Source organism: Lontra canadensis, unplaced genomic scaffold (assembly GCF_010015895.1).
Source record: "Lontra canadensis isolate GAN:19392208 unplaced genomic scaffold, GSC_riverotter_1.0 scaffold2, whole genome shotgun sequence".
Taxonomy (NCBI): Eukaryota; Metazoa; Chordata; class Mammalia; order Carnivora; family Mustelidae; genus Lontra; species Lontra canadensis.
Window position 1 is genome coordinate 24925405 of NW_022630996.1, and position 22274 is coordinate 24947678.

General features: G+C 38.5%; 1 protein-coding gene across 4 annotated transcripts in view; it reads left to right on the forward strand.

Moving 5' to 3' along the window:
• The window catches only part of CTTNBP2 (cortactin binding protein 2), a 149395-nt gene that overhangs the window by 63331 nt on the left and 63790 nt on the right, over positions 1–22274 (forward strand). For 2 of the 4 annotated variants that reach the window (XM_032870674.1, XM_032870692.1), the window contains exons 4-6: positions 9935–11579; positions 17730–17933; positions 19558–19657. In XM_032870674.1, coding sequence (XP_032726565.1) covers positions 9935–11579; positions 17730–17933; positions 19558–19657 — 1949 coding nt within the window. Of the gene's footprint in view, positions 1–9934; positions 11580–16146; positions 16187–17729; positions 17934–19557; positions 19658–22274 lie in introns of those variants that run through there. The other 2 variants (XM_032870683.1, XM_032870700.1) reach the window with 2 other exon arrangements.

Genomic DNA, 22274 nt, shown 5'->3' on the forward strand with positions numbered 1-22274 from the left:
TGCGTTATCAAAAGTCAAGAAAAAATTTTTCTTTGGGATTGCATTTAATGTATAAAAATGCATGCTTTCCTACATTTTACTTCAGTTTTGCATTTTATCTGTCATTTCTCTTGTAGGAGAAAAAGGAAGGAACTCATTTCAAGTTGAATCAAAGATTTTATTATCTAGCTGATTTTTTTTTTTTAAATCAACTTACATCCTGTTTGTTTCTGAATGACTGGGTCATTTCCAACCTGGCTGGGAGTGAAAGGAAATTGTTTCTGTCCTATGGGTCCTGAGAGGCTTATACAAAATGAGCCAGTGATCTGTCTCCCACGTATAAGGGGAATACAGGAGTCCTTTATGGCCAAATTCATTGGCCTGTGTTGTCTCAGTGAAAGGTTGCTCTGATAAGTAGGGCTGCTCTTTGTCCATGAAGAATATTCTCTTCTGGTAGATTGTAGCATGTGAGAAGTTAGATTTTGTAGTCTTATCCTGAAACTTTCCTTAAAAAGAAAATATCACATCAGCTGATAAGAGCTAAAACACCAAAGTCACCTGTCACCTTTAGTCCTGAAAGTAAATATTTTAAATAAACATCTTCACTTCTCTTGCACATAGAATAAATTGAAGCTCTAGAAATCTAAAATCAGAAAGACGAAAAATCCATTATTTTAAATGAGTCCAGTTCTTTAAATTACTGCCAGAGCAGAAGTCGGGGAAAGCAGAGGTCCCATTATCTACAGTTCATGTATTTATTATCTGACACTGGACATAGCTCTTTGGTAATTCGAAGACATTTGGCCTGAGCACTGCTCTTGTTGGCCTTTCAAGGCGGGAGAAGAGGCTCTATGCTCATTCATGCATTGATTCCTGCTGAGACTACTAATAGGAGGGTTAACTGTTTGGTAATTTGTGTGCCAGGAAAATTTGGGCAAGAGTCAATTTGGCAAATGGACTAAGCCTGTAAAGCCACTTTGAATAAGCTAATGAGTAATCATCATACGGAACTTTGCCTCCAGTAATCTACTTTCTGTTTAGAGCCAGTAACCTAGGGTGGAATGATACTTGGGTTTTTATTATTTATCATGTGCCTCATATATTAATGGAATTTCTATTCTAATTTATTATCAATCATGTATTCATACTTATAAAGTACAATTTCCAGCCCTGAAATGGGAAAGACCTTTAAATTTGAACAGAGCCTTTAAAAGTCAGAAGCCAAAATAATTACTAGGAAATTCAGAGGGGAGCAATTTTTTTTTTTTTTTAAACCAGTGAAAAAACTTACAGCCATTCTATGTATGAGCTATAGCTTCTTCTAGGTGGCAGCTTAGTAAAATGAACATCAGTTGAAAGGCACTAGATGTGCCAGGCTGGATTCTTAGTTGTGAGCTGGTAAAGCCAGTATTCATGGAGTTAAGCAGGAAGGTGTTTGAGTTGGCTCCCAGTATGGCTTAGGGGAGCAGGTCTTAATCAGTCAGCATCACTGACAAATGATCACTGTCGATCTAGTCTGCAGTGGGCAAGGCTTCTGCTGATGGGAGGTGAGTACTGCAGCTTGCTGACACCAGACAGCATGACTACCGTGACACTCTGGGTCTTGAGTGGTGCCTCCCCTGGCCTTGCTTTTTGCATCACTCATTTCCAAGTTGAAGCCGAAGAGCAGGTACCTTTGGTTGGCCAGGCTTAGGCCCCACACCCTCTGTCCAGCTATTGGGAAGATCAGGAAAGCAGCTATCAGGCATGTTTCGCTTCGACAGGGGGGAATCATAAGGTGGAGAAATCGCCTAACATAGGAAGGAGTTTCAGGTGCTAGACGACCGAAGAAATGACAAATGGGTTGGAAAAGAACAATCAGATTATTTGTTCTAATTTATTTCATATGCCTTTTCTTCTATGATGAATAATTGTACTTAGGTCTGCCATTTGTATTCAACACTCTCTTCTTCATTGTATAATATCATTATATCAATATATATCATTATATGTGCTTTCTAACATAGAAATGCAATTTAATTTAAGTTGCTTTCTGGACTTTCAAGAATAACATGATAGAGAATCAGCTAAAGTAATATTTTTTGAAAGAGTATTTAGGACATCTTGTACAAGAATGGTTGTTTTTTTAGTTCATTCATGAATTTTTCTTGTATAATTCATTTTGACTCCCCAAGAACATTGTTAAGGAGGGACCTGGAGGTCTGCGGCTCTGAGCAGAGATTGGGAAGAGAGGGTAGTTCATTTGATCCATGTCTTGCCTTCCCTCTCTTGAAACTCTCATGAAGAGGAAGGGTCAGATGAGAACTGCGGAGCATGACTGATAAAGAAGATATTTTAATGCATCTCATCGTTAGATATTTATTGACCAGGGTTGGGCATTTGGGTAGAAGTAGCCAGGTGGAGAAGGGAACAGGATGCACTGAGTATTGAATGATTTGGGGGAGCAATGAGGAATATAGTTAAATGTCACAGAAGTATTTTGTGGTTGTGACAAACATGCACTCCGCTTTCTCATTTTGCAATTGACCATAATTGCTTTCCTCTCTGCTTTCCACTTTGAATTAAAACTAATTGCCTTTACATTGCAGCTCTGCTCCCACCTACATAGTTTTCTCTTTCATTCTGTAAAAACAGTTGTTTGGTGCGTCTTCATTCATGGCTTCCAGTCTGGGTGCTATTCTTGGAGCAACCACCCACTTTCTCACTACCAATGAAGCTGTCCTAGTTCTCCTAAGCTCCTCCACACAATCCAGTGCTTTTTGCAAAAGGGTTTGGTGATACTGCTCATGCAGAATTCCCCGAAAATTCGACCACTACTTGAAAATGGTTGTGAGTAGATACATATTGGACAATAATATAAAAAAGTCAACTGGAACTCCATAATCTACGTATATGGGAGACAACATTCCTTTACAATTATAGTAGTATGTGATTGAGTTGGGAGTGGGGGTGTCCCTACCTGACTCATTAGGTCTACAGCTCCTAGATCACTGCTCAAAACTGTCCCAGACTGAGCCAGTGAAAACCCTTTTAAGCTGACTCCTTCTGACACATTTCCATCATCCTTTGAGTACTTCCTTACCTTCTCGCAGCAAGCTCTTCCAGGCTCATCTTGTGTTTTTCCTATCCCAACCTCTGGAATTAGCTATACTCCCAGGACCATTAGTCTCTTTTTTAATGGAAAATGGTGTTTAGAAACAAATCTAGAGTAGGAAATTATGTATATTTCCCATAATCATATATTTGTATTTTATTTTTATGTATCTCTGTTATTAACCATGAATTCATACTGATATTGTTACCTCTGATTCTAAACCAAAGCCAGAGTATGTTCTTGTTCTTTCTCTATTTAAAGCTAACTTCTCCAGTAGTGAGAAATGTGTCTCCCAGTGTTCTTCAATTTATTTACTCATTTACTCAAGCCTAGAACACACAGAGTAGTTTCAGAATTGCTAATCCATAGTATGATAAAAAGCAAATATACAAACCTGGAATTCACCATTGTTTACTGCTCTTTAAGGATATATTTCCAGGAGGTGAAGTTTATACAACTTAAGTATACAATTGATGAGTTTAAAAAATGCATAGACTTGTGGAATCTGTACCTCTTTTTTTTTTTTTTTAATATTTTATTTATTTATTTGACAGAGGAGATCACAAGTAGGCAGAGAGGCAGGCAGAGAGAAAAGAAGAAGCAGGCTCCCTGTAGAGCAGAGAGCCTGATGCGGGGCTTGATCCCAGGACCCCAGGATCACGACCTGAGCTATAGACAGAGGCTTAATGCACTGAGCCACCCAGGCACCCCAGAATCTGTACATCTTATAAGATAGAAAATACTTCCATCACCAGAGAAGTTTTCCCAGAATACTTTCCCCGTAAGTTCCTTCCCCAGTCCAAGCAATCACTGAACGGTCTTCAGAGTTTTTTCATCATGAATTGATCTTATCTGTATACCTGAACTTCAGGTAAATGATGACTGTAGTTAAATATTAAGCCTTAAATGCAGGAGCTGTAAATCTCAATTTTTTTCTTTTTTTAAAAATTTTTTAACATTGAAGTATAGTTGACATACAATATATATTTGTTTCAAGTGTACAACATAGTGATTGGACAGTTCTGTACATCATACAGTGCTCACCATGGTAAGTGTAGCTACTCTCTGTCACCATACACTATTATTACAGTATTATTGACTGTGTTCCCTCTGCTGTACTTTCCATTTCTGTGACCTGTTTAACTGGAAGTTTGTACCTCTTAATCCCCTTCACCTGTTTCACCCACCTGTTGGCCACCCCACCTCAGGCAACCATCAGTTTGTTTTTTGTATTTATGTGTTTGTTTCTGGTTTTTGTTTGTTTCTTTTCTTTTCTTTTTTTTTTTTAAATCCCATATGTAAGTGAAATCAAAGGATATACATGGAAGGATCTAGAGGGTATTCTGCTAGGTGAAGTAAGTCAGGTGGGGAAAGATCAACTTTGTTTTCCTTTATTAAAATTGTTTTGCCTATTTTCATACAAATTTGAAATCAGTTTGTTGGTTTTTCCAAAAGTTTGCAGGGACTGAAATTTTATTGAATCTGTACACTAATTTGTTAGGCATGGACATGAATGAGATTGAGTCTTCCAACTCATTATCATAGTGTATTTGTACATTAGTTTTTGATAATTTCTTTTAACAATGTTTTATTGTTTTCAGCGTAGTGTCTTAAATGTCTTTTGCTGGGTCTACTCCTAAGTATTTTACGTTTTTGATGCTATTGTAAATCACAATGTTTAAAAACTTTTTTCCAAATATTTATTGCTAGTATACGGGTATTAACATTGGTTTTGTATGTTGACATTGTATCTTGTCATCTTGCTAAACCTGCTTATTAGTTTTAGTAGTTGTTTTGTATATTATTTAAGATTTTGTAGGTAAACAAACACATCGTCTGTGAATAGAACCCATCTTACCACTTCCTAAGTTGCCTGCCTATCTGCCTCCCTGTCTTGTTCTCCCAACACCGCCATCATTGCACTGACTAGAACCTGCAGTGGTGTATTGTTGAATAGAAGTAGTGAGAGAAGACTTCAGTGTTTTCTCCTTTTCTCAGGGAGGAAAGCGTGTATTTCATCATCAGGTATGATGTTAGCTGTGTTTCTCTATAGATGTTCTTTATGTCACTGAGATTTTATTCTATACTGAGAAGTTTTGTCATGAATGGGTTTTGCATTTTGTAAAATGGTTTATCTGCATCTATTGTTGTGGTCATGGTTTTTCTCTTAAGTCTTTTAAGGTGGCAAATTATGCTTATTTTCAAATACTGAAACAACTTGGATTCCTGACGTAAACTTCAGAGGGTCACTTTTTAATTTATTATTGGATTTAGTTTGCCTACATTCATGAGTGATCATTTTTCTGTAAATTAAGGAAAATACTTGACTGGTTTTGAATTGAAGGTAATTCTGGGATCATAAAGTGAATTGGAACATTTCCTTCTCTTTTCTGAAGGGGTATGTATGGGTTTGGCACTATTTCTTTAATGTTTGGTAGACATCACAGGTAAAGCCATATGAGCTAGAAATTTTCTTTAGGGGAAGTTTTTATTTGTGGATTCAGTTTCCTTAAAATATATAAGTCCATTCCAGTTTTCTTTTTCTTTTCTCTTTTAAGATTTTATAATTTATTTGACAGAGACAGAGAGCCTACAAGCAGTGGGAGAGGGAGAGTGAAGAGCAGGCTTCCAGCTGAGCAGGGAGCCTGATGCCAAGGGTTCAATCCCAGGACCCTGGGATCATTTCCTGAGCCCAAGGCAGACGCTTAACTGACTGCGTCACCCGGGTGCCCATATTCCAATTTTCTATGCCAGTTTATATAAATCCTGAAAGTTCCGTGTGCCAAAGGAATGTGATTTGTTGAATTTGTTGACACAAAGTTATAAATTATTCTTTAACATTCCTTCTGTAGTAATATTCCTTCCCTCTTTTAGTCCCATTATTTACGATTTGTGTTTTCTATGTTGCTCAGTCTGTTTTTTTCCTAAATGTTTAATAGTATCATTGATCTTTTAGATGAAAAAGTTTGGCCTTGTTAATTTCTCTAGTATTTGTTTCCTATTTCATTGATTTATTACCTTTGTTATGTCTTTCCTTTCACTATATTTAATTAGCCTTACTTTTTTGAACTTCTTAAGTTGAAACTTAGATGATTGATTTGAGAAAACGCTTCTGATATATGCAATTAAAGATAGAAATTTCTCTCCATCCTCTGCTTTAGCTGTTTTAAATTCTCTTCTTTCACTGCATCCCACAGATTTTCATATGTTGTGTTTTTACTTTCAGCGCAAAATATATTCTAAATTCCTTTGTGATTTCTTCTTAGAAATATGTTATTTTATTTTTGAATTTTGGGCTGTTCTTCATATCATAATGTGACTTGTATCTAATTCTGTTGTCGGAGAAGATTTTAGTCATCTGTAAATTGTTGATGGTTTTCAATAGCTCAGCAAGTGCATATAAAAGTGCATATAAAAGACTGTATCTTTTATAGTCTTGGGGTATTCTGTTTCAAATAGAGATAATAATTCAATCATAATTTATATTATAGTTTCTATGTTTATAATGTCTCTTTTTTTCCTTTGGCTGCTTTCAAGATTATTTCTTGTCCTTGTTTTCAGCAGTTTTAGTATGATGTACTTAGGTATGATTTTTTTGTAACATAGATATATTCTGCTTTAGGATTGCTGAACTTTCTAGATTTTTTTTTACCAAATCTGTGGATTTTTTTGACTATTTTATCTCTTAATATATTTTTCTTCCCTGTTCTCTCTCCATTTTGGACTCTAGTTATGTAGACTTCAGACTACTTTAGACTGTCCTACATGTTTATTATCTATAAAGAGCAGTGTGATAACTGATGGAGCAAGTCTCAAGTGACAGGAGAGAGTGAAGTTAATTGTTGAAGAAAGCTTGACCTTGAACAGATAGAAATCTTCCTCTCAGAGTGAAGGGAGGTAAATAGAAATTGGTGTGGTTATTTAAAAAAAAAAAAATGCTTAAGGGAAGAGATGGGATGTAGAGGGAGTGAATTTTCTTGATAAAAGAAAATTAGGGTAGACTGAGAGTTAGTTGAGTGGTAATTGGGTGATGTTTTGGGAAGAGTGGCAGAAGTTTCAATATTCCCTGAAGTGTAAATGGTAGAGGAGGCTAAACAAAGGGAGAGTGATAAATGACTAGGGCTCAGAACTCACTGTGTTTGTAGGTGCATTGGTTAGGTGGCTTCCTTTGTGTTCCACTGTCTATGGTAAGATTTAAAAATATGTTCATCTGAGATAGGACTTACAAGGTCTGAGTGATGGAAGAACAAAGGTACAAAAGAATAATGGGCGCTTTTATAGTACTATAGTTTTCTGTATAAATAATGTGAGATTTGTTGAGTTGATCTCCTGTTAGAAGTCTTTCTTCAGTTTGATTCTCAAGTATGAGATATAAGTCATTTCAAAAATAAAGTCTGATGACCCCTAGAGAAGAAATAATGTGGGCAAGATGCACGATGTGGTGAGGAAAGCTTGAGACAAGTGGAACCCGGAGTTCCATGATGCTGACACTGATTCAGGAGATGACGTTACTGTGTGAGATCACTCATTTGGCCTCTAGTTAGTTGTTATGTAAAATGAAGATAGCCCTTAAAGTTCCACAGAACTTTTTTTTTTTTTCTGGCCTCCAAGGTAAATTATGGAACTCATATTTTTAAAATAAACTGAAAATTGACCTACTTTGGCTTTTTCCAACATTGCTATAAGAATTTGGGGCAGTGGTGAATACAAAATTTAAAATTTTCTTAATAGTTCTAACTTTGTGTATGCCTTCTACAGAAACTTACTATTTGAGGCATTTAGAAGAGTTAAATGTCTTTTGACTATTTAGAAGTCAAATTTTCTGTGAAGCATCTAGATGACTAAAATATGCATATAAATATAGTTATATGATAACAGTATTTTTCCCCACATCTTACCTAATCTATTTATGAAGTCACCTCTAAAACTGCATATAGTAGAATAGAGTGTGTGTGTATAAACAGTTGTCACTAATTATTCTTGGGGAATTATCTGTATTCCTGATCACTTATTTATAGGACCCATGCAATGCCATTCAACTTTTTCAAGGCAGGAAGCATCCTAGAGTAAATTAATGATATCCCAGATTCTAATGAGCCATTCTGTCCTCTTGATTTCGTGACTGACTGTGCAGGGAATGGATTTTCTCAGCAGGGTGGGGGACAGGAGCACATTCTCACAACTGATGGATCATCTGAGCATCTCCTTCCTCTGTTACTGATGACTAAAAACTGACTTACTGACTTAAATAATTACTGGATCTTATGAGAGTGTATTTATATTTAATACCTAGGGTGGTGGTCAGTGGGGGGAGTCCTTTCTGTCTTTATCAGGTAGATCTGCTTTAACCTTTGTGAATCCTAAGGCCCTTGGGTGGACTGCCAGTGGAATGCTTCTCTAGGTGGGAAGGTGAAGCATGTGGGCCTCCTTCATTTGTCCTTCATGAGTATCTCATGCAGTAGATGCTCCTCTGGAAAGAAGTGAGAAACCTATATAAACATGTTACAGTTTATACAGTAGGGCATCTCAGAGGTACCCAGAAAGGCCACCAGTGTGCAGAAGTTCGTTGTTTCTGTGAACTGCATTAATTTCATTCATCCAGACAACAATTACTGTGTGCCAGATACTATTCTAGGTCTTGGGAACAGCAGCAAAGATCTAGTCCCTGCCTTCCTGGAGTCACATTCCAATGGAGGCAGGTAGGTGCTAAGCAAAGGGTTACCAGTACAGTGGGAGGGACCACTGTTTTCCCCAGGACAGTGAGAAGGAGGCCTTGGTCAAGGTAGCGGCTGAGCAGAGGCCTGGAGGAAAAGAAGTGAGACTTTGGTGCTTTGGGTGGTTTTGTGCTATTTGAAAACCCCACCTGGAGATACAGAGGTTTCTTTTTTAAAGCTCCTCTGCATTGATCAGCTAGAAAAATGTTTCTTTGGAAAGCATAAATCCTAACGGCCTATGGCTTGGTGAGCAGACAGGGTCTTTTTGTGAAGGGAAAGGTGCCCTTCTTTCCAGGCAGATGCAACCCCAATGGCTGGGCAGACAGGGCAGGGTTTGGGCTCCCACTCACCTCTCCAGCTGGTCTTCCTTGTACAGCGCATGAGCTGCTTAGCGTAGGAACCCTGCATGAAGGTGTGTGGTGGAACTCTGGGCAGAGAGAACGGGAAAGCCAAAGACCCTGAGGTAGGACACTGTGCAGGAACCAGAGAGGCCAATGTCGTGAGAGCTCAGCAAGCAAGTAGGATTGGAGGAGATGGGGTTGGACTTTGGGTTCACTGATCAGTATCAGTGAAGATCATAGTTCTAGTAAAATATGATTCAGATATGATTTTGTATGATTTCTACAGCAACCCGTGATAAGAAGCTTGAGGTTAAAGTTAAGAAACACAGCAAATACAGAAGCTTAGAATTTAACTGAAGTCCTCTGTTTTCAGCACTTTTCCTTATACTGTACCTTAGAGATTCATTAACAACCTTAGGGCATTAAACCTTAAAAAAAAAAAAAAAAAAAAAAAGAACATCAGCTCCCATACAGAGTTCTATTTTTACAAAAACAGAACTTTCTAAACTCTGTGTTGTGTTCTGAAGTGTCAGGTTTCTATTCATTTTCTGTAGTTTAATAGGTTTTTAAAAATTCTCTATTGCTGTGACTTAGATGTTTTTCGCTAAACCATTTATACCTATTTTCTCATTGAATGAGTATCTAAAATATTATCTTTCCTATCACAACAATTTTAGAAATGTGGCCCTTCAGCTAACCCAAATCATATAGCTGTTAACACAATTAATAAAAATCTCAAGAAGCACTTCTTTGGCTGAAAGGATTCTCTGCGTGTTACTCAGCGCTGTCCTGTGGGTTTCTTTCAGCTGGAGATGGAGAAGCTTCAGCTGCAGGGCCTTGAGCAAGAGCACAAGCAGCTGGCGGCCCGCCTGGAGGAGGAGCGCGGCAAGAACAAGCATGTGGTCCTGATGCTGGTCAAGGAGTGCAAACAGCTCTCGGGCAAAGTCCTAGACGAGGCCCAGAAGCTCGAAGACGTGCTGGCCAGACTGGAAGAGGAAAAGAAGAAGACAGGTGCGTTAGAAGAGGAGCTCTCCGCCGAGAAACGAAGGAGCACAGAAATGGAAGCTCAGATGGAGAAACAGCTCTCTGAGTTTGACACGGAACGGGAACAGCTTCGTGCTAAACTGCACCGCGAGGAAGCGCACACCACTGACCTCAAAGAGGAGATCGACAAGATGAAGAAAATGATCGAGCAGCTGAAAAGGGGAAATGACAGCAAACCAAGCCTCTCTCTCCCGCGCAAGACGAAAGATAGGCGTTTGGTGTCCGTATCTGTGGGGACAGAAGGACCGGTGACAAGGTCTGTTGCTTGCCAGACTGACCCAGCGATCGAAAGCATTGACCACGTGAAGAAGTTGCCTTTGACTGTGCCTGTGAAGCCTCCCACAGGGAGCCCCCTAGTTTCCGCCAACACAAAAGGAAATGTGTGCCCCAGTGCCGCGCTGGGCAGACCAGGTATCGACAGGCAGGCTTCCCACGGTGACTTGATTGTCTCCTCTCTGCCTACTGTCCCACCTCCAAGTGCAAGCAAAATTGAGGAGAACGGACCAAGCACTGGCTCGCCGAGTAGCACCCCCCCACTTCCCAATAGCACTGCCCCTCCCACCGTGCAAACGCCAGGCATAGCTCCCCAGAGCCACTCACAGGCAGCACCTGGGCACAGTTTACACTCACAGTGTGCCAATGCAGCTTTGCATCCAGGTCTAAACCCTCGAATCCAAGCAGCCAGATTTCGATTTCAGGGCAATGCTAATGACCCAGACCAAAATGGAAATACCACCCAAAGTCCTCCATCCAGAGATGTCTCTCCAACGAGTCGTGACAGCCTAGTGGCCAAACAGCTAGCTCGGAACACTGTGACCCAAGCCCTGTCAAGATTTACGAGCCCTCCTGCAGGAGCGCCCCCAAGGCCTGGGGCGCCCCCTACGGGGGACGTTGGCACCTGCCCTCCAGTCGGTCGGACCAGTTTAAAGACTCCTGGCGTAGCACGAGTTGACAGAGGAAACCCTCCTCCTATCCCTCCAAAAAAGCCAGGGCTCTCCCAGACTCCTTCTCCACCACACCCCCAACTCAAGGTTATTATGGATAGCAGCAGGGCCTCCAGTGCAGGGGCCAAAGTTGATAACAAAACTATGGCTTCGCCTCCTTCCACTTTGCCACAAGGGAACAGGGTAATAAATGAGGAGAATCTCCCTAAATCATCTTCCCCTCAGCTGCCACCAAAACCATCCATAGATTTAACTGTGGCACCGGCAGGCTGTGGCGTTTCAGCCCTGGCCACGTCTCAGGTGGGTGCCTGGCCTGCTGAAACCCCTGGACTGAGCCAACCTGCATGTTCAGAAAGTTCCCTTGTCATTCCCACCACCATTGCCTTTTGCTCTTCCATAAACCCTGTTAGTGCCTCATCTTGTAGAACAGGTGCCTCAGACAGCCTCCTGGTAACAGCATCAGGTAAAGGGATTGAAATATTATACCCTTTTTTGAAGAATGTGGCCTGTCTTCTCACTTGCCTTAATTTCCTTCACATTGCCTTGGAACTTTTTTTTTTTTTTTTTGATACTTTTTTTCCCTATTTCTTTATCTCTTTCCCCTCTCTCTCTCTCTTTTTTTTTTTTTTTCCTTGTATTTTTCTTTAATGGCTCCAGGGTATGGTGATTCATCTCGCTACATGAGTTGTGGTTTCTTGATGCTAAGTGCTTTCTTTTTTAAAATAACCTGAAAGTGGTGGTTTGGAGCACATGGAGACCATTAATTTAGAGACACTAAAGCATTTCCATGGGAAAAAAGACTGTTCCTTCTTGTTAAATATTTATCTCACGAGGCTTCAGTATTAGGGGGTCGTCACCAGACAATCTGTGCTCAGTTCTGTCCTTCAGAGAGAACGTTAAAAAATCCTTTCAAGTGGTTATGAATGCTTCAGTCTACCTCGAATTGTCAAATTGATCAGATTTGCTCCATAATTGGTATGTTCTAAGTTTTAGTAGTGGCTTGGTATTCTTCTCAACCTCAAAAATAGAGTACGTAAATTTTAAGTCCCTGTTCTTATTTTAAAGGCTGTTTATTCCGTCCCCAGCATTTGTCGTCCAGCCCCCACGCACAGATGGATAACATCGCTTGTAGGTATAGTGGGGAAGGTTTTCACTGCAGACGTGCTTTGTGAAGTATGTGACTCTTAAACGAAGGAGTTGATAAAGAACTGGGTTTTTCCCTTTTGTTATGCAGTGCTGGAGAAAGCATCGCTTTTTATTGACATGACTGGATTAGTTCTTCCTTGAGCAAATGTGGCTCTAAAATAATGTTAGAGTGTCAAAGATACGTTGAAACTTGACAGCAGTCTCTCTTACCGTGGAGTCTTAGTGGCTACCAGAGACCATGGGTTCTAATGAGAGGGAACTTCAAGAATTAAGTGAAGGGTTGAGTAATGTTGTTTATATTTAAAACTCAAGAGTGTGGGGAGTGGGAATGAGAAAAATAGGGAGCACTGTTCTTGCTAATTGTCAGGTAATGAGAGCAGTATGCCAGCATTTACTTACCTAATTATAACTGTTCCTTGAAATTGTGCTCATTGAGAGGCTGCTCTTCGTATTTTGGTGCATAATTGGGAATTGGAAACAGGATGGCCTTTGCTGTCAGTGAGACCTGCGCTGGAATCTAGGCCCTGCAGTTTATAGCTGTGTGTCTTGGTGATTCTCTTGGACTGAGCAAATTTTCTCATTCTTCATGTGGAGTTTATGCTTCTCATATGAGGTAGGGTGGCTGTTAGGATTAACTACCCTAACGTGCAAAGAGCTTGGTCTTGCATTTGGAGCAGAATGAGTGATGAATAAATAGAGGTGATACTCTTGCTTCATTGATATTGTTGCTTAAAGCATTTTCGAAAATTTGTTTTAAAATTGATGTCACTATTCGTACTTTGTGATATCTTTACAGCATTTAGCCTTCCATATTTTTAATTCAAAACGGTATAACTGAGCTGAACAGCCCTTCCCATGGCATAAGAATGATGGTAGCTGTTTTCCAGAGCTAAATCCACATTCAAAGTAGGAATTTTTGCTGCCATTCAGGAGAACCAGAGAATGTACCGTAAGGTCTGAGGGCCATCTCAAAGCAGAGATTCCAAAACCCTTGGGAGCCGCAACGGTGCTGTTGACATAAAGGCACAAACTGTAAAACGGAAAACACTTGCTGTTTTGTCAGATTTTATTTTATTTTTTAAAGATTTTATTTATTTATTGGACAGAGACACAGGGAGAGAGAGAACACAAGCAGGGGGAGTGGGGGAGGGAGAAACAGGCTTCCCGCTGAGTAGGCAGCTGGATGCGGGGACCCCAGGACCCCGGGATCATGACCCAAGCCCAAAGCAGATGCCCAACGACTGAGCCACCCAGGCACCCCTTGTCAGCTTTTAAAAAAACTATAAAACCATCTTTGCTTTGGACTGTGATGCTTTGCCAATTATTGCCTCAGGTCGTGACTGTGCTCCGAGGTTCAGCCTCAAGTGTCTTGGTCTCAGTGGAAAAGCTTTAAAATCAGCGTCCATAACTGAGGAACATTTTGTCAGCAGGATCTTAAACTCGGTAGACAAGAGAATTCCTAGACTATTACATGTTCGCCAGAATGACCTAGCTAGGATAGAGTGGAATTTTGGATAAAGGTGCTATGATCCCTCTGAAAAATGCCCTTTGCTTGTGTCTACAGAGCAAAAGAGGATAAATGAGGGAACCAGAGTAACAGCAGCCACTGAAGATAGGTGAAACTGGCACCTCATTTTCTGTTCTCTGGTTTTGCAGTTGGCCAAAATCATCTCAGGATTCCAGAATTACCCAGTGGGATGATAAGTTTCTAAATTACTTGGTTATGGGGAGGAATAGTCATTCAGTAAGCTTTCCCTGAGCATCTAGTCTGGGGAATAAAAAAGTTATTACAGTAACATAAGAAGGGTGATTAAATCAACTGTGGTTGCAGGTCAGCCTAACTTTTCCAAATGAGATCCAGGATTTCAACTGCTTTTCATTTGGGTTGCCCCTATGTTTGCCGCCATGCCCCTAGCCTCCAGGAAGCACCAGAGCTCCTTCTGTCTTGCTTCTTAACCTATCTGTGCCTGGGTGAACTTGGGTCTCTCCAGATCATAAGCTCATTGAAGGTTATTAATCTTCTAAATAGCCACTAATGCCATTGTGGTTGGTAGGAGCAGGGCATAAGGACAGAGCACATCTGCCAAATCCTTGGTAGGTAGATGTCTGTTCCAAATTCAGTGAGGAGTAGAGCTCTGGACTGAGCCTAAGAAGAAGGCGGGGTTAGTCCACTTCTACCTCTTTCTTCTGAGCCATTAGCTTTTTCATCTAAAAATGAAATCATTGAACCAAAAAAAAAAAATAGTTTCAGACCAGAAAGATTTATTAAACTTGCCTATTGAATTTTTCAAACAGCAGTACACTACCTCTCCCTTCCTGGAGAATCACTAGATCCCATATCTTTAAAATTCTCAAATTCTGAGTTTCTATATCCGCTTATATCTGTGACAAACAATTACAATTTAGCTAAAGCACTCCTGAAGAGAATTTCAATGACAGAAGATACCACTTTAATGAATTATGTTGTAAATTTCTCTATTAGTTTTTATGGCCAGATGTTAAATTTTTAAATAGCATTTTAAATTCTAAATGAATTAAAATTTCTTGTTCCTCCTGAACTTATCCAATGAATGCATTTTAACTGTTAGGTGAATAGACGTCTAAATCAGAAATCACCCTAGGCAGCTGAGTTTTCATACCCTTGGAAACTTATTTCTGGTTTGTTTTTGGTTTGGGGTTTTTTTGGGGGGAGGGTGGTAGTGGTTTGGTACATTTTTTTTTAATTTGGTTCAGACATTTTTTTCCTTAAACATTTATTTTAAAAAAAATGATCCTCCCTGTAAGATTGGCTTAAAGTCTAAATCTGGAAATGAGACCTATTTGAGCTATGACATTAACCTTCTCCACACTCTGAAGCTGATGCCAGAAGCTGTTCTCAACTTCTGTTCCCTCTTGCATTGCATGTTCTGTTCCCTTCGTCACCCACCGCATGTTCTGCAAGATGCTCACCTTTACTAATGTTTGCATATGACGCTGCCAAGCTGAATGACCTTTTTCTAACCTCATTAAAGTAGCTGTATGATGCAGGTCTGTTCTATCATTACCTAAGCAGTCAATAAATATTACCATTTTTATCATTGTTGGGAATTTCAAATGAACAATAAAGGCCCATGGCAAAATTTTATTTTATCCCATATGGATGGAAGGATTCATTTAAATAACTTAAGCTATTGGAAATGGTAGTGGGGATAAAAGTTTTATTTAAACTTTAAGAATACTTGGTATTTATAAAGCATTTTTCCTTTTAAAAATATATTCCACACCTCTTAGAAAATAAAAAAAAAATCATGTATATTCCTCTGTTGTTTTTGTATGACAGAAAACTGATTTCTTGAGTGGTCTAAAGATTGAGAAAATTTTTGAATAAATATTTTCTCTTTCAGATAGCTTAGCATTAACAATAGAGTTTCCCAGCATACTACATCCCAAGTTTCCATAGAAGGCATTTAGAAACATATCTGCATTTAAATTGTCACCCAAAGCCTAGAATTGCATTGGGGGGAAAAAAAATGAAGACAAAATCTAAAAGAGCAAATCATTTGATATATAGGTGTTGTTATTCTTTATAGGACATCAATAACAAAGACTATTTGGAGGAGCTAGAGAAGGTGGGGGTAGCAGGAAGGACAGTGGGGGTGGAGGAGGGAAAAGGGTTGGGAGAGAGCGTACCAGGAGCTCAAGGGGAGAAACTCACTTTGTGAGTTGTGAGCCACACTCCCTTCTGTTCCACAGAGGACCACCTTGCAATGCCTTCATGTTACTTTTGTGTTTGCTTTGCAGTCAAGGTGTCATACCTTGGTGTTTATAATTTCTCTGTTTATCATCCATTTCTAATAAGTACTGATTTAATTTTTGTGGGCTTGTTTTTTTTGTTTGTTTTTAAGAAAATACAAAAGGTAAAATGTACCAGAGAGGAGCCTTCTTGTAAGTATGAAGTAAAAATACTACTTTTGTAAGAAGAGCTAATGAATATCAATGGGGAAATACCATAAAGCTTAGATAAATATTTAATTTTATAAGCATTTGAATTTTGTTTGTCATTGCAGTCTAACAGGGTAAAAACAATAAATTATTCATGAACCCAAATGATTAATTATGAAGATGTAATATCCAGCTTTTAATAAACAGACTAGTTTTATATGTATAAACTGCTTTTTTTCACAAATAATTTTTAAAATACCAAGAAATCTTTTGCTTTTAATATTTGTTAAATTAATTCAGGTCTCAATTATACAAATTTATTACATATTAATGTAATACCCATATATGTAGAATATTATCCTGATACCAAGGTGGAGGAAACATAAAAAGATCATCTGTCCAACTACAGAGAATGTTACTGGGTTTATGCAGAGAGTGTACCCTGAGGAGTGAATATGTGCACATAGGCCCCTCCGTATACACTGTATACACCGGGATTACTTTGAGGTATTTGGGGCTTCAAAAGGAAGAAAGTACAATGACTTATTTTGAAAGTTAACTGTATCTAAAACACATCAATACCTATATATCACGTTAAATAAACATTTTTACTTTACTGTTTTTACAGCCTTTTGACCAAGGAAGAATTCAGAAAATTTTCCATGCTATATGCAGCCGACTTCACACACTTAACAGATTCTCTTCTAAAGCTGCTAAATACTGATGAGAAATATCTAACTATGATAACTCTTATGATTCTTATTAAAACTATATGGTAGAGTGTCCTGTTTTGTTGGCTAGTAAAAGTTTCTGGTACACAAGTTGTAAAGATGGCCAGATGACAAAGTCTTCAGAATCATGTCTTGCATATTTGTACTGGTATACAGTATTTTAGATTCAATTATATATGTCGTGTTTCTTTTAGCTCTTGATATGACTAGCACTTGGGTCCCTTCATTATTTTTTCCCCAAATAAGGGAATTCAAGTAACGTAAATAGATTTCTTGGCAATATTTGATCCCTCTTAGTGATCTGTATAAATTTTTAGTTAAATACCTTGGAAACATGGTTGAAAAAAGAAAATCTCTATTTCTTACGATTATTTCTATACCTAAAGATGTCAGTTCACTTTTCAGATTGATATTGAAATTGAGGAAATATGTTCGTAATTTTAAAATTCAAATTGTTTTGAAACCTTGAAGTGGAATTTGAACTTTTAAAATGAGATAGCCATCTTAGTTTCCTAAAACCAACCACTACTTTAACATTTATATGTGTAAGACTGACAACTAAAAATAATATGTCACCGTGTATATTAATTTAATTAGCAGATACAAGATTGAAATAACAGTACAGGTTTGTGCTAAGTAAATATTAACAGATTGATAATGTTAGAAACCACATAATCCTCTAAGGATACATATCCATATGTCTGTGCGTGCGTGTGTGTGTGTGTGTGTGTGTGTGTGTGTAATTCAGAAACAAGTGGGTAATATCTGTCTCTTGTCCTTGCTCCTACTCTAACTAGGGTCACTTTAACCCACAGGCTGGTCACCCTCCCTAACCCCTTTGCTAATGAGTGGTGGTCCTGCCCCCCTGGCTGGCAGGCCCACCCTTCTTCAGCAAGCTGCTGCCCAGGGAAATGTCACTTTATTATCAATGCTGCTTAATGAAGAAGGACTGGACATTAATTACTCCTGTGAAGATGGCCATTCTGCCTTGTATTCTGCTGCTAAGAATGGACATACAGGTAAAGATGGCAAGATCTTACCTTTTACAAAAGGATGGGGAGTCAAAAGCACTGGTAACCATTGCCATGAGCAAAAGGTTCTTTTGGTTTTGATTTTCTCTTACAGGTAGTAGTGGATAATTTTTTTTTTTTTGCATGATTTAAAGATTTTGTAAATATTGTTTTAAAAAAAAAATCCAAACTATAGTTTTGTAAAAATGTAAAATTTCAGGGGCACCTGGGTGGCTCAGTCTGTTGAGCAACTGACCCTTGATTTCCCCTCAGGTCATGATCTGAGGGTTGTGAAATCAACCCCCCATTGGGCTCCATGCTCAACGTAGGGTCTGCCTGAGATTTTCTCTCTTTCCCCTTTCCCTTTGCCTGTCCTCCCATGCTCACTCACTCACTCTCAAATAAATAAAAATCTCTTTTTAAAGTAGATTTTATTGCAGCTAGCAAAAAGTGATCTTTGTTTTATGCACAATGATATGTATTGTGATGTCAAAATTTGGGGTCTAGTACTATGAAGCACATTTTAGAAGAAAGCCTTCCATCTATAATCACTTTAGGCAGGACAAAATAGCTCTAATTTGTCTCTTAGAATACCTGTGTATGAAAGTCAAAGTGACAGGACTTAACACATGCTACAGTGAGGGCAAGTTTTAGAAGTTAGAGAAGGTCATGGGTCTGAAACTTCTGTCATTGGAACAATTTATAGTTATTTGGATTTTTTAAGAGAACTGAGGAGTTGTACAGCTACAAATGACATATTGATGAAGTCTGGGAATTATTCTTGTTTCTCAAGTCTGGTGGTCAAATTTGCTAAAACATATGGTTGCACAGAGAAAGATAATTTGCCGGCAAATCCAGAATCAAATAGCATTGCTCATATAAGCTGCATGATTGTTGAGTACTTTGGAGAAGTTTTCAGAGCTTCACTGTGTTCAAGTGGACTAATTGGAACAATCCAGTGAGCTAAGAAGATAGCTCATGATTTTAAAAGTACTTTTGGATTCTTCTTTACTTCAAAAGCCCTGTGGGAATTTTCTTTAATGTCGAGAAATTCAATCTAGCAAATAGCATGAGGAACCCGAGTCCTAGATGATACTTATGCCAGAGTTAGGTGACTTTTTGTGGGTTTACCTTACCCATGAAATTACGCGTAGGATGACCATCACATGGAAGTATTTCAAAGGTTAATCATCACAAAGTAAGAATTTAACTCTTTAAATACAAAGAATGGTATTTCAATTCGGCAAGTAGATTTTGTTCTCTACCCAATAACATTATCTCCTGGTATAGACTGGTGGAAAAATCTGGTAAAACATTTTCTGATATATAACAATCTTTTCTCTCATCAGCAACTCTTCCCAAAGTCACACACACACACACACACACACACACACACACACACACACAGAGTCTTACCTAGTTGGTGAGTCTGGGGCGTTAGCATCTTCTGGAAAAGAGGCTACTTTCTCTGTATATAGCCTGTGGGGTCTCATATCCACCATGCTAGAATTGTCAGGTGGACTGCGCACGGGAGAGGTCCTTTAGGTTTAGCATCTATGTAGAGCTTGTTTAGAATTTGGCTCACCATAACTCTAAATGGGGAATTTAAATGGCTTTCTATTAAAATCCACAGACTGTGTGAGATTGCTGCTGAATGCAGAAGCCCAAGTCAATGCTGCTGATAAAAATGGCTTCACACCCTTGTGTGCTGCAGCTGCTCAGGGACATTTCAAGTAAGTGGTGCTCTGAATTCTTCCTTTTCCCCCCAGTGAAAAGAGTCTCTATAATCTGCACACATATTTCAGTTCTGGCTGAATGTGTAAGCTAGTGCTTAAAATCCACTGGCAAATAAATTCACTAAATATATTTGAAGATTTAAATGAGAAGTAGGATCCTGAATTTGCTCTTCTTCTTTAAAGGAGAATAGTTGTGTATGAGGAACGTGAAGAAGAGAAATGGGTTGTGTGTCGACCTCACGTGAATGAACTTGCTTCTGAAGAAAATCGATTTATAGTCTATCAGCATATATGCAGTGATACATACACTATTAAAGACTGTAATTCACTGTTAACCAACCACCCAACACAAGAAAGCTTTTTTACTTGCGATGGCATTAAAAGTAAATTCTAGAATTAGATTACGAGAATCGTAACTTCCAAGTGGCACTTCATTCACTATTAAATCCCAGTATATTCACCTTGTTTTATCATCTTAAAAAATTGAAGCAGAAACTTTTCATACTAAAAGTAATTAGAGCACAAACCCAAAAGAACCTACCAACTGAAATATGTGTAAGTTTAACAGTGATTTCTTCAGGAGCCTCCCAAGTCTGTTGAACACAGACATGGCTTTTTAAAATTAAGAGTCATGGTTTTATAAAACAGAATGCCACTAAGCTACCTGCTTTCTCGTCCTATGCTGAAATGTCCTGTAGGGAATGCAAGCTGTTTATCTAACTATCCTGATAGATACATTCTTTTTTTCTTTTTTTAAGTTTTTTAAACTTTAAATTCAGTTAATTAACATATGTTGTATTAAGAGTTTCAGATGTAGAGTTCAGTGATTCATCAGTCTTATGTAACACCCAGTGCTCATTATATCACATGCCCTCCTTAATACCCATCACCCAGTTATCCCATCCCCCTATGTCCCCTCCAGCAACCCTCATTTTGTTTCCTATGATTAACAGTCTCTTATAGTTTGTCTCCCTCTCTGATTTTGTCTTGTTTTATTTTTTTCCTTTCTTCCCCTATTATCCTCTGTTTTGTTTCTTATATTTCACGTATGAAAAAAAAATTCACATATGACTGAGATCATATGATAATTGTCTTTCTCTGGTTGACTTATTTCATTCAGCATAATATGCTCTAGTTCCATCCTTGTCATTGCAAATGGCAATGTGGCTGTTGTGGACATTGCTGCTGTAAACACTGGGGAACAGCTGCCCCTTCAGATCACATTTGTATCTTTGGGGTAAATCCCTGGTGCGATTGCTGGGTCATAGGGTCACTCTATTTTCAGCTTTTTGAGGAACCTCCATACTTTTCCCAGAGTGGCTGCACCAGCTTGCATTCCCACCAATGGTGTAAGAGGGTTCCCCTTTCTCTGCATCATTGTAATATCTATCATTTCCTGACTTGTTAATATTAGCTATCTGATAGAAATATTCTTAACATATTTCATAATTCCTATAATACGGGTTTTAAGGTTCACACTAATGTTATTGATTCTAATTGTCACGTTTTAAATATTCAAAATGCATCTTTAAAGCGTACGTTGTTTTTTTCTGTGTGTCGGTTGCAGACCTCGTGAGCGTATTGTTGAGGACCATAGATATTGTGTCTGTGTCCTGAATCTTCCAGAAGGGATTTCTTCATCAGGCCTAGGCTTTTACATGTGTTGTCACCCAGCAATGAGTAGTGCCACTTACTTGGAAAGTCTTAGAGTACCAGGAATGCAGGCATGGGTTGCTTTGTCAAAAAGAAGAACCCTGGGCATTGATTAGTTTAAATGTATATGAGATACAAACACATATCAATATGTAACTTTTTAAAAAATATATATATATAAACCAAAAGTTTTCAAGAAAAGTCAGGAGAAAAAAAAGCATATACCTGACGTGAGAAAATGAAGATGTTGTAAATTGCTTCTTAATTTGATTATGATTTAACCTACTTTTCTCCACTTATTTGCATCTCATTTTACAAGTTCTTTGCACAAATGCCACAGAGCCTTGAATTCACCTGTTTCTTTCCTCCTTGATTCTCAGAGTAGTGAGTTTCTGCTTAGCCATCTTTTTTCCTTGTGAATAGCCCCCCTGCGGGAGACAGGATAGCCTGTGCTGTCTGTTCTCCCCAAGGTAGCCCTTTGCTCAGCCTCTCTGCTGCCTTTTATAGTGCAGGCGCATGGCGCCCTGCTGTCTGAGCTATTTATAATTATTTTCTCAAGTGAAAAATCTCAAAATGACTCAGCAGTCTGACTTTTTTCAAGGTTTAAGCTATTTTGAACCACAAACAATATGTATGTCATATATATATATATATATATATATACAGTTCAGCCATTCATCCCAATTAGTTAAATACATTGCAAGGACTCCACGTTTACAAGTTGGTTACAGAAAAGTGTCAAAACACTTGTTCAATGCTGCTGTCTTAAATTTCCATAGACGTGATTAAATTTGTGATTAAAATATATCTTCTAGCCTTGCTACAAAACTGTATCCATATAATAAGACCCACAGTAGTTGATACATATATAAGTAAAAACAGTTGATGTAGAAAGATACAGAATTGCTTTAGCATTATTTCCTTTATTTAATAATCTGGGTCAGGTCCTTCGGAAATCAAA